Below are 12,018 nucleotides of genomic sequence, written 5' to 3' on the forward strand. Positions count from 1 at the left end.
GCCATGCAATTCATTTATCTGTCTCCTTTTACCAGCTGCTGTCACAACCTCGCCATGCGACCCAATACATCACCCACCATGACCACAGCTGTTTCGCCCCATTCATCTCCCCTATCTAACGGAGACACTCATTTCTATGTAAGGGGTGATGCAGAAAAGGGTGTAAGAGGGTTAAAGAAAGCCAGAGAAAGTTGAATGAGCATATGTTCATATAAACTAAACTGAGAGAGAGAGAGAGAGAGAGAGAGAGAGAGAGAGAGAGAGAGAGAGAGAGAGAGAGAGAGAGAGAGAGAGAGAGAGAGAGAAAGCCTGCCACAAGTGAACAGCATGAAAAGATGCACCATTAAAATATACTGTAGCTTTTAACCAAAGGATGAAAATCCCAGCTGAAAAACTAGAAGCGTATAACAAATACGCCATGACAAACATATTGCCCTTTGGCTTTTTGCTTTTGCTTTACATCATAGATTGTGTTTAAGAGGACCGAAACCATTGTGCTTTAAGAAACCCACTTATAGCTCTTACACAACAGAATTCCTTCATCTGCCACACATTCCTCTTTTTTCGCTAACAGCCTGAGCTCGGGCATCGATGAGAGAGAGAGAAAAAAAATCAGTGCCTTTTCTTTCTATTCTCTTCTCCAAAAAGCCTCTCGGTGCTGGAAAACCCATACACTTGAAACTCTCCCAGTTTCCCCAGTAACTCAAATAAGGGGCTGGCTGCTAGGCAACCAGAGCAGCCTTGTAGAAAGTAAATGGTGATTACAGTTTCACAGTACCACTGAAAATATTACACAAGACAACCGTTTGGAAAAACAAATACAAACACATTAAGTAGTTTCGGTAATCATGCTTTATAGAAAGGATTGACATTCGATTATTGGAAATACAAACAATAAAGTGACCTTGTGGTTGTCGAAAATATGTTTGTGAGATGGATATGATGTGTATGCATGTGGTATACAGTACAGTTACACAGTGCAGTTACGAACCCTCTTTGGTAAGGCAACTGTATGTCTGCTGGTTTATATATATTTTACATTTTGAAATATGCCTTGACATTACAAACGTATGCTTTATGAGGTGTGAGCTTGTGTAATTTTAGGCATAGTCAAAGTAATAAACCCACAACCTTTTTTACAGTATCAGCACTTAATAAATTACTTAATGTTACCAAACTAGAGACTAAAAATATAACATGAAATATTGAATATGTGGGAGTGTACAGTATATGTGAGAGACTTGCTGGGGATCTGCTCTCACAGCTCTCGGGGGATGATGCTGAAAGGCCTGATGGGACAGCTGGACTCCAGCTCCAAGGCCGTGAGGAAGCAGTCAGGGGCCTGAGCGCTGCCGCGGCTCTGCAGCGCCTCTCCTAGGCCGCTCCAGGCTTCGTGGGCAAGACTATGGGTCTGCACTGCATCCCTTAACACCTTCTCTCCTAAACCGACACGGCCCATACGCACCAACAACTTCCCCTGCACACAGAGAAGAGACAGGTATTGGAGTCAGTGTACACGTGTGTGTTTCTGTATATGGGTTTAAATCAGAGTTGGTTCTTAAATCATACATTAAGACACAAAGAAAGCGGCTAACAAAACATACACTCGTGTACACATACTAAACCGAAGCTAAAATTTAGATGTGATAGCCTCAGGCCTATTACATTCTTGTACATTGTTAAATGTTTTTGTTGTTTTCCCCATGAAACTGTGTATATTTTTGTGTGTATCTCACTCTTTTATATTGTGTGCTGATATACACAGACCAGGCAAAACATTATGGCATTATAACATGACCGGTGAAGTGAATAACACTGATTATCTGTTAGTGGTGGGATATATTATGCAGCAAGTGAACATTTTGTCCTCAATGTTGATGTGTTAGAAGCAGGAATAATGGGCAAGTTTTTGACAAGGGCCAAATTGTGATGTCTAGACGACTGGGTCAGAGCTTCTCCAAATCTGCAGCTCTTGTGGGATGTTCCTGGTCTGCAGTGGTCAGTATCTATCAAAAGTGGTCCAAGAAAGAAACATTGGTGAACCAGTGACAGGGTGATGGGCAGCCAAGGCTCATTGATGCACGTAGGAAGAGAAGGCAGATCCGTGTGGTCTGATCCAACTAGCGAGCTCCTGTTGCTCAAATTGCTGAAGAAGAATGCTGTTAATGCTCAATGGGCCAGAACTGTTTTGGCAGCAAAAGATGGACTAACACAATATTAGGCAGGTGGTCATAATGTTATGCCTGATCGGTGTATAATGATTTATTTTATTTTTTCTTTGTGTAGAGGAATTCAGGCTCAACCAGGTTCTCCTGACTGTAGAACCAAAGGTCTAGAGGGTAAAGTCAGACCTGATCCAGTTTCTCCTACCCGGGTGGCCTCAAACTAAAAATCCGAGAGTGTGTATAAGGCTGATTGTAGTTAATAAGTGTGTTTTTCTGTGTAGTCAAACATAGCCTAGCAGAACAGGTCCAGCAGTCTTCCAACAGGACTTTTGGTTCTACAACAAGGACTTTCTCAGCTCTACTGCAGTACCTTTTCTAGTGGGGGGACTGCAGAATCAGGTCATCTGCACGGTGCAGGAAATTGGTTTTTGAGTCACGTAGTGATGCCCCAGACAGGACTATTAAACAGGAATGTTCATTGCTGTAAAAAACTGAATAACTAAAGCTGAACCTTCACTGCTGAGAAAATAAATGCATTCACCCGCCCTTTTTTCTTCCCCGCTCTGTCTCTTTCCATATACTCGGAAAGAGACAGTAGACTTGACATTTGGATAAAAGCATATTATAATAGCTAGAGAAAGTACATGAGCATGGGTGCGTAAGCGTTGCAATCTACCCACATTTAAACCATGTCACACACACTATGTCACACACACACACACACACATGCTAGAGCATGCACAATAATATAAGGCCAAGAGAGAGAGAGGGATAGCAGGAGCAAAACACACACACACACACACACACACACACACACACACACACACACACACACACACACACACACACACACACACACACACACACACACACACACTGCTCTGCTATTTCTCAGTGGCAACAGATGGCTCCTGATTATGCGGGCACTTCAAAAGCTGAGAGCAGAAGAGAGTAACTCCTGGTAGGGGGAGAGAGAGAAAGCAAGAGAAAGAAAGGAGAGATGGAGGAGAAGGAGGAGGAGGAGAAGGAGAAGGAGGAGAAGATGAAAAGCAAGGCACTCACTCTTAATCATTAGAAGGGAGTACAGAATTATTATCCGGTATCCGGTTCATGTAATGGGTTCCTGCAGTTTACAATGCACAGTTCCACCCCTATAAAGCAGTATGACATGATAGTCAAGGCGTGTTGACACAACAGAGAATGGTGGCTGGCTTGGTGCTTCTCAAAAGTGTTCTAGGAGCTGATGTTCTCAGAACAGGCCTGCAGTTAATGGGATGAATTAACGGCTAATGTTCCAGTCTCATCATGTCTTAATGCTTCTTTGGAATATATTTTCAAGTAGGAAAACAGCAAATTGATTTGCATACAGGTGTAAAAATCTTTTATGCAACACCAACGGAAGAGATAAATTACAATCAGGTGATAGTGGAGCCTAAAAGCTGGCTGAGACATCAGATTCTAACAGTTGTTAAGACTATTTTTCTACTGTGGTTGCTCGAAAATCAATCACTGGTTGCGTTAGTGATCTGCTTCTCTGGAATATTTGAATAAGGAAATGCACGTGAGCCAGTTCCAAGGCTGGTTTGTTTTCCCTTTTTAAAGTGGTCGGTTCAAACATTTAAAATGGTTTGTTTGGTATGTAATTGGACTTCTCGACACCAACCCCTCCCCATCCACAGAGGAGACATGAAAACCCCTTGATTATGTATGTTAAAGCTTTGTCTTAGAGTCACTGAGAGCCCTGACAAATAATGAAAGGGACTGACGTAAAACAGGAAGCATCCATCCAGCGTAGTGTGTTGGTGTTTATCGGGTCATTGGCACATGGTGAGGACGAATGCAGAGATTGTGCAGCTAGCATCTAAATGTGCTAATCCTGCTGCACGCTGAACTGATCCCTGTGTGGCACAGCTGCCATTACTCGAGCCAGGCTCATGGGCTATTGCAAAGGATAAAGGGCACACACTCAGACGCAAGCATATGCAGACATGCATGTGAATGTTAAGGAAGACACACAAAGCAACACGCATACACTTCTCAGTCTCACTATCTCGTCCTCATTAGCAGACCTCTTGGTGGTGAAATACAATCCCCCAGTTGCTAGGCAATCCTATAACGGCCTGAGAAGGAGTGAAGTGTTATAAATAATGTATTTGCATTATCTAATCAGCTCACTGCCGACCCCATCCAGAGCGAGAAAGCAAGAAGGAGAGACTGTGCTTGTGTAAGATGGGGTGTAGTTTGTGTATGGTGTGTGTGTGTGTGTGTGTGTGTGTGTGTGTGTGTGTGTGTGTGTGTGTGTGTGTATGTGTGTGTGTGTGTGTGATGAGCAGGAAGACAAGAGACATGCTGAATCACACTATGGTGAACTGAGGCAACATGGCTGATTTGATGTGTTTAAACTCATATGACATAATGCTGGACTCAGTTTCTATCAGTCGGCTGTACAAGGCAATGAAGCGCACACACACACACACACACACACACACACACACACACACACACACACACACACACACACACACACACACACACACGGACCTACAATCCATATAGATTTTATTGGCTTTGAAAGGCCCTAAAGCAAGGTATCAATGGTAAAATAAAAACCCTACAGACCATGTGAATGAGTACTCCAGAATAAAAAAAGAGAGTTATTCAATAATCAAGGAAATAAAAGTATTATGTTCTTCTGATTCATGTCCAGTGCTCGCAAATGCCATTATCATTGAATTCATCTTGAGATGGGCTGCAGAGAATGGAAAGAATGAATCGAGAGAATGGATATTCAAATTGTCTATCAGCTTAGTTGCTTGAGTGAAAATCGTTTTTTAGTTCGGAAAAAGAAAATTTCCATGGATTTGACTAGGTTAGAGACCCAGCCCAGACAACAACATTCTCTACACAGCTCTGAAATGCTGTAGCACGTCTGCATGTTTGCCCTACAGACGTATTCCTCTATGACAGCTATGCGGTTTATAGTATTATGTACAGAAATATGTTTGGCAGTAATGTGTGACCAGTGGTGGTTTGCAAAGTAAATGTCATTGGTTACTGTACTTAGGTAGCTTTTTCGTGTATCTGTACTTTACTTAAGTGTTTGGGGAGACTTTTACTTTAAGTCAAATATCTTACTTTTTTACTTAACTACATTTTATGAAATAATTTATTATTTTTATTTATTTTTATTTATAAGCGAATAAAAACTTAACTGGTTAAACACGCTTTTTTTTGTTTTGATTGGCGCTTGGTGGCGTCAACTTATCACCAACATACAGTTCAGCATTAGTTCAACAGCAAGCAGAACATATTGAGAGGAATAAATGATGGAAAAAAACGTACTTTTATCTTTACTGAAGTAATATATTACCTGGTGTATTTAACTTAACTTAACTATATTTTTTGTGCACTCCGTCCACCACCGTGTGTGACTGCTGAAGGTGCATCAATGTCATCATCATATGAGCTAAAATGACCATTACTATTGTAATGGTTGAACAACCGTACCATCAACAGTTCTGCCGACTCACAGACATGTTGAATCATGCTTGAAATATTCATAGCCGGGCACTTGTAAAAGCAGAGTCATGTTTGAGCATTACTCCCACTCCCAAAAAAAGGGGAAGGCTAATGCTCGAATGCAGTGAATTTCACTATTTGCTAGCACTTACTGAGGCAATACAGCTGCTTCTTTCACTATTATGAGCCCGACACTGCTGTTGATTCGTAATGAAGACACATTGCACACGATGTTCGGCAGAGCAACCTGGCACTGATTCAGGATTTTATTACTTCTGGGGATTGACAGAGTACGCCTGGTCTCCAGAAATAGCAGAGAAATGTGCTCTGATTGGCCAAATATAGGGAGAAAATGGCCTGGCTTCGGCAGCGCTTACTCCAGCACTGACTAATGAAGACCTTGACATTATGGAGTCACAATGAGTGGAGGCAGCGCTAATGATAGCTCACCTACTCCACGTGGGTTGCAACTGCAGCCTCCACATGCTACAGCAAGTGTAGTATATTCACAATACTCGAATTCTCAGCTCCTGGATTCATACTGTGATGCTCTTAGTGCTACTAGGAAACCAGAATTGACTCACATCACAACCAGAGTCAGCAGAATGTGTATAATTATTGCTATATATACTATATTACTATCACTACATCTAGCTATTTATAAGTATATGTTTTAAGCGCAATTTAAGATTTAGCTCTGTACTAAGATTTTTTTCCACAACTGACAATATGATCACAGTTGATCACAGTTGCAAAATTTTCTCTGAAATTCAGTACAGTTTTTTTATTTCCATAATCCTTAATAATATCCGAGTTCATTTTTTTTTTATATCAGGCAGTGCAACAGCTGTTCAATAGTACAATGTTTATTTACATGTTTATTTACACAGATAGCATCACAGATGTGTCAAATGACACCACCAGTGGTGCTAAGCGTGTCACAAACTCTCATATTTCATGAAGCAACATCAATTTGCTGTGGTGTGCGGATTACCTCAGATTCATAGAGGCATGCTATGGAGCTGAATGCAGTATGCGTGTAAGAGTATAGTGTGGGAATCTTATATGTAAGATAAGCATACGTCCCAACTCCACATATGCTTATCTTATATGTAAGATATGAGAGCTGGACCGATATGGGTGTGATGGCATGAGATGGATGTGACATTACACCTAGATATGTAAACATAACATTCAAGTGCTTCAATACAGAAGAAGAAGGCCTGGGGTGAAAAACATGAAAACATGAAGCAGAGTGGTTTGCTGTTTCCTGTTATCAGGACACTTAGGCAGGTGTTATCTCGTTTACACCATAGCCACTTACAAACGTTTTGTGTTCCTCATAACTAAATGATATAAAACAGCAAGCAAAGCAGTCTGAATTATTTTGTAGCATTTTTGGAATACTAATTTTAAAATGCATGATGTATGGCATGGTATACACATAGTTTATAACTGTTTATAATGATTATCATGGTTTAATTCCAGTACACGTTTACAGTAGAAGTAGCGCTGATTCAGGCTGTAATAACTGAGGCCAATGCGATTCGCATCTCAATGCTTAGCCAACAATACCATACATTAAAGTTATAAAGCAGCTACCAATGCGTATCGATTCACCCCATTACGATGCAGTGCGATCCGATTTCGATTTGATTCTACACAATGTGTTTCAATTTAATATGATGCAATGAAAAAAATATGATGCTATGCAGTTTAATATGGTACAGACCATCAATATACTTAAGTGCCCTCTGACTCCTAACGCATGGCCCTTTCACAAACAGCCCTTTGTAGTACAAAAAAAATAAATAATACCAGACATTCTTTTCCTGTTTTGTCTCCAGAAAGATGCAGCTCTACCTCTGCCATGTTAATCTGTATTCTATGCGACTCTCATTACACGCCTCGGTCTCCGTAGTGTTGTGATATGTCATATTCATGTAGCAGCAGCGTTGCTGAAAGAACGTGCTTAGGAAACAGTTTAACGAGGAGAAATCGATCTACATATCAAATATTGTGTCACAAATTATTGCTCACGTTCGAAATAATAAAAGTATAGCAGATCTACTAATAATTATATAGAAATAAATCTGTTTTTTATTATGCAAATATGTTCAAATTAATGTACACAAGCTTATATCCTATGCATACTGTTTTAATGGATGTTTCACATCACTAACTTTTATGTTACACAGTGACCACCAACTTGCTCATTACAAAGTTACAATTATAAAGAATAATTTTATTCATTCTTAATTGCCGCATTGTCTGTGCAAAGCTGCTTTGAGGCGATGTCCATTGTTAAAAGCAATAAACAAATAAATCGAATTGGATATGCCAAAGCATGGATGCGAATCTGTGAATCTTACTATTTCTACTATATACACATCCCAGTGTAAGGAATGATTGTACACCTATGAAGCAAAAGAGAAATAGAAACATATATTTTGGCCATAGTCTTATGTGCTGTATGTATCCTATCCTATTTGAGGAAAGAAAGAGTGAAAGAAAGAAAGAGTGAAAGAAAGAATGAGTGAAAGAAAGAAAGAAAGAAAGAAAGTAAGAAAGAAAGAAAGAAAGAAAGAAAGAAAGAAAGAAAGAAAGAAAGAAAGAAAGAAAGAAAGAAAGAAAGAAAGAAAGAAAGAAAGAAAGAAAGAGTTGAGTTGAGTTTCTCACTAGGTGAATAAGTATATGATGTCCCGTGGGGTTGATAGCCAGGGCTTCGTCATACAGAGTCTTTGCCTCGGTATCGTTCCCTCTGCGCTCAGCAAGTCGGCCTTTAAGCAGTAACACAGAGTGTGAGGTGGGGAATAGGGCTCCGGCTTCCTGCACACAGAACTGAGCCTCCTTCAGCCGTCGGTCAGCCATGAACAGCTCCCCTACAACACACACAATGTGCAAGCTGATATATTAATAATGAGTAATGGATGTAACCTGAATATAATGAATAGAAGCAGAACACGTTATCTGGTTACACTTTATTTGGATGTACTTTGCAAGTCTATAAACTGAAGCCAATCGCCTGATTCGCTGATGTTTAACTACCTTTCAACATCTTGTCATAAAGTGTGTCAATAAACTGTAGTATAAGGTCTACAGAGGTCTACTAATCCCCAACAATCATGAACATAAACTGGAGCAGTTAATTTTAACACCAATTCCAAACAAGTTGGGACACTGTGTGAAATGTAAATAAAAATGCAATGCAATTACCATATTTTATTTACAATAAAACATAGGAATCATATCAAATGTTTAAAAGAAGGAAATGTACCATTTTATAGCAAACATTTAAATTGATAGCTGCAAAACGTCTCAGAAAAAGTGGGGACAGGGCCATGGGTTTTGGGAGAGAAATGTCCCATATGTGTCTGATACACGATTATAGCTGCTTAATGGTTCTGGGTGTCCTTTGTCTACAGTGTCCCAACTTTCACGGGTTTGAAAGTAAAATAAAAGGAAATGTTGAGAGACTATGAAGAGTCTATAAATGTATGTATGTGTCTATCTATATTACAACAACATACATGAATTGTTGATGTGTTTAGAATTATAAAGGGTAATTTTTAAGCTTTCTAATAAAAGTTCTTTGTCTTTGGAGAACATAAAAAATCTTCTATTAGGGTTTACTTTCTTTTCTCTCTTTCAGGCAAACACAGTCACCGAAACATAAAACAACATTACTTCAAAAACATATTTTAATGCCTATAAATGATACCAGGTGATACCAGGTCAAAATATTACTGCTCCATGGGTTAAAACAACTGGTTATATTATGGGAAGTATAAAAATATATTTTTGATATTTTGCTATTTATGATCTTTTAAAAAGGCATGTTGTACACACAGCTAATGTAAACCTGCACATATAAAACAATGTAGGTTGTTCATCGCTATGTCTAAATAAGGCCATGAGCAATAGTTACCCCAGACATCTGTACTCTCCTTATCTGTACATTACCACCAGCCAATAAATCATAACTACATACCCTTAAAACTGTATAAATAAAATACCCTTAATAACTAAAAAAGTTTATAAATATAAGAGGAGACTTAATAGCAGGATTCACAAATAAGCTTTGTAGTAAAACTATTTCATATTCTATACACAATTCTGGAATAAACAAAGCTCAGACCGCATCACGGCACATTTTTCCAGGATTAGTCAATCAGCTCAAGATAAAACAAGTTCCGAGGATGGGAAAAAATGTATGATGTAACAGTCTGCACTGTACAGCAGTGAGTGATCAGTAATGCATGCTTTCATTTCTCTAAATGTAATACTCTGTTCTAAATGAATTGTATTTAGTGTAGCTCCTGTATTACATCATCTGGCACACATTGATCTGTAGTTTTATTTTAATTTTTTTATTATTTTTGGGAAAAAAAAAGATATGTGGCCCACTGCAGGCAGGAAATGAGCCCACACCAGAGGAATTTTGGGAATGGAAATGAGAGGGCATAGATACTGTGAGATGAAGTCCTGGGAAAATGCACTTCATACACAGCTGCATACAAATATCAGCAAAAATTTGTATCGGTTATGTCAGGGTTACACAGGCTATATATTATGGAATGATTATTTGGATAATTTAACATTATTATAGCTTTATAAAATTTGCAGTGTTTAGTAGATTTTAATCTAGCAATTATTGACAGTTACAGTCTTCTATTATGAATGGCCTAACACACTTCTCAAGTTTCTTCCATCTAATAACATGTGACTGACTTTCACAAAGCATCCATGAATTTTTTTTACCTGCCTGCAGCCAGATGCGCTCCAGAGTAGTCCAAATGTGGGCAGGACCATGCCTCTGGGTAGAGCTGACTGCAGACACTTCTGACATGACCTGCTCCAGCCGAGACACAGCCAGGGATGGAGCACTCTGAGAGCCTAATGTAAGACATTTACACACACACACACACACACACACACACACACACACACACACACACACACACACACACACACACACACACACACACACACAGTTAAAATGCAAAATAAGATCATGTTCAGTAGGCACATAAACATATAGGTCAGTAGATGCTGATTTTACCACCCACACCCACACATAACACAATTATACAGACCGGTTTCTGTCTCCTGGAAATCCGGTAGAGCGAGATGTAGGCCGCTGGGCTTTCTGTTTAATGGGCCTGGCTCAGGAGGAGGAATACTGCTGCTGTCATCAGTCTCACTGAAATGGTAAGGGTTCACTGCTCCATACCGTGGTATTTTATACATCGAGTAACTGTCTTACAACCACTGAAAGATTTACCTTGGTCGGGCAATATCATAGCAACTCTGCCACAAGTGTAACATTTCCTCACATGTCTGCAAAGCTACAGCTGGACCAAACAAAGCCTCCTCCAGTTTCACTTTAGTAAAGAGCAGGCTGCAACAGACAATGCACACACACACACACACACACACACACACACACACACACACACACACACACACACACACACACACACACACACACACACAAACAAACAGAATTTTAATAAAGTAGACTGATGACAAGGCAACCGGACACACAAGATCAGTGAGTCATGTCAGTGTAAAAACATTTCACGGTGATATGCTTGAGGGCATGAGCTCTTCAGCTGTGCTAATATGACGAGTACATGTGTGGGTGCTGCTGCGGCTGCTGCTGCCTGGAGTGTGTAAAACCCTCTTTCAGGCTTCTGCTGACAGCAACACTGCGGCAGCAAAGGACCAGACGCCCACTAAAGCATGCCTCCCTAGCAGCTGATCAGTGGGTGGATAGGGCCATATATGGAGAGGGGTGTGTGTGTGTGTGTGTGTGTGTGTGTGTGTGTGTGTGTGTGTGTGTGTGTGTGTGTGTGTGTGTGTGTGTGTGTGTGTGTGTGTGTGTGTGCGTGAGTGAGTGTGAGCGTATTCAGACAATCAGTTAACACAAGCATGGCATGTGCAGTGGGGGACAAGAAACATAGATAGAAAAAAAATAAATAATTCATAGATATTTGAAAAAACATGAATATCTCACTCGATTCCAAATGTCACTCGAAATCATTGTGATGATGAATGCTTTCACAGATGATATTAATGTTATATACATTGGTCTTAAAGTGCCCTGTCAAAGAAAATCCATATTTTGGCCATTTTGGCCATATACAGGATGAAACATTCAAAACCAAAGAAAAAGAGATCTAATTATTTAGACATGGAACTATACGGATATGTGTACAAAGCGTCCATAAGAGCATATGTAGCTGGGGTTGTGTTTCTTGTCGATAGAAAGAGAAAGTGATCCTGCTAAACAAAACCTGATCTGCCAGTCATAGTGTATCTGGTTGAGCTT

The 12,018-nt window shown here is 39.9% G+C and overlaps 1 protein-coding gene across 2 annotated transcripts in view; it reads right to left on the reverse strand.

The window, feature by feature from the left end:
* Positions 1–834: 834 nt before the first annotated feature.
* The window catches only part of ttc7a (tetratricopeptide repeat domain 7A), a 36,293-nt gene continuing 25,109 nt past the window's right edge, over positions 835–12,018 (reverse strand). The window contains exons 16-20 of one of the 2 annotated variants that reach the window (XM_083539929.1): positions 10,969–11,085; positions 10,781–10,887; positions 10,446–10,580; positions 8,364–8,566; positions 835–1,477 (exon numbers count right to left, since the gene is read on the reverse strand). In XM_083539929.1, the coding sequence (XP_083396055.1) occupies positions 1,259–1,477; positions 8,364–8,566; positions 10,446–10,580; positions 10,781–10,887; positions 10,969–11,085 (781 nt within the window). In that variant the 3' untranslated portion in view covers positions 835–1,258. Of the gene's footprint in view, positions 1,478–8,363; positions 8,567–10,445; positions 10,581–10,780; positions 10,888–10,968; positions 11,086–12,018 lie in introns of those variants that run through there. The other variant, XM_083539930.1, reaches the window with a different exon arrangement.

The sequence above is a fragment of the Silurus aristotelis genome, assembly GCF_946808225.1.
Source record: "Silurus aristotelis genome assembly, chromosome: 4".
Lineage (NCBI taxonomy): Eukaryota > Metazoa > Chordata > Actinopteri > Siluriformes > Siluridae > Silurus > Silurus aristotelis.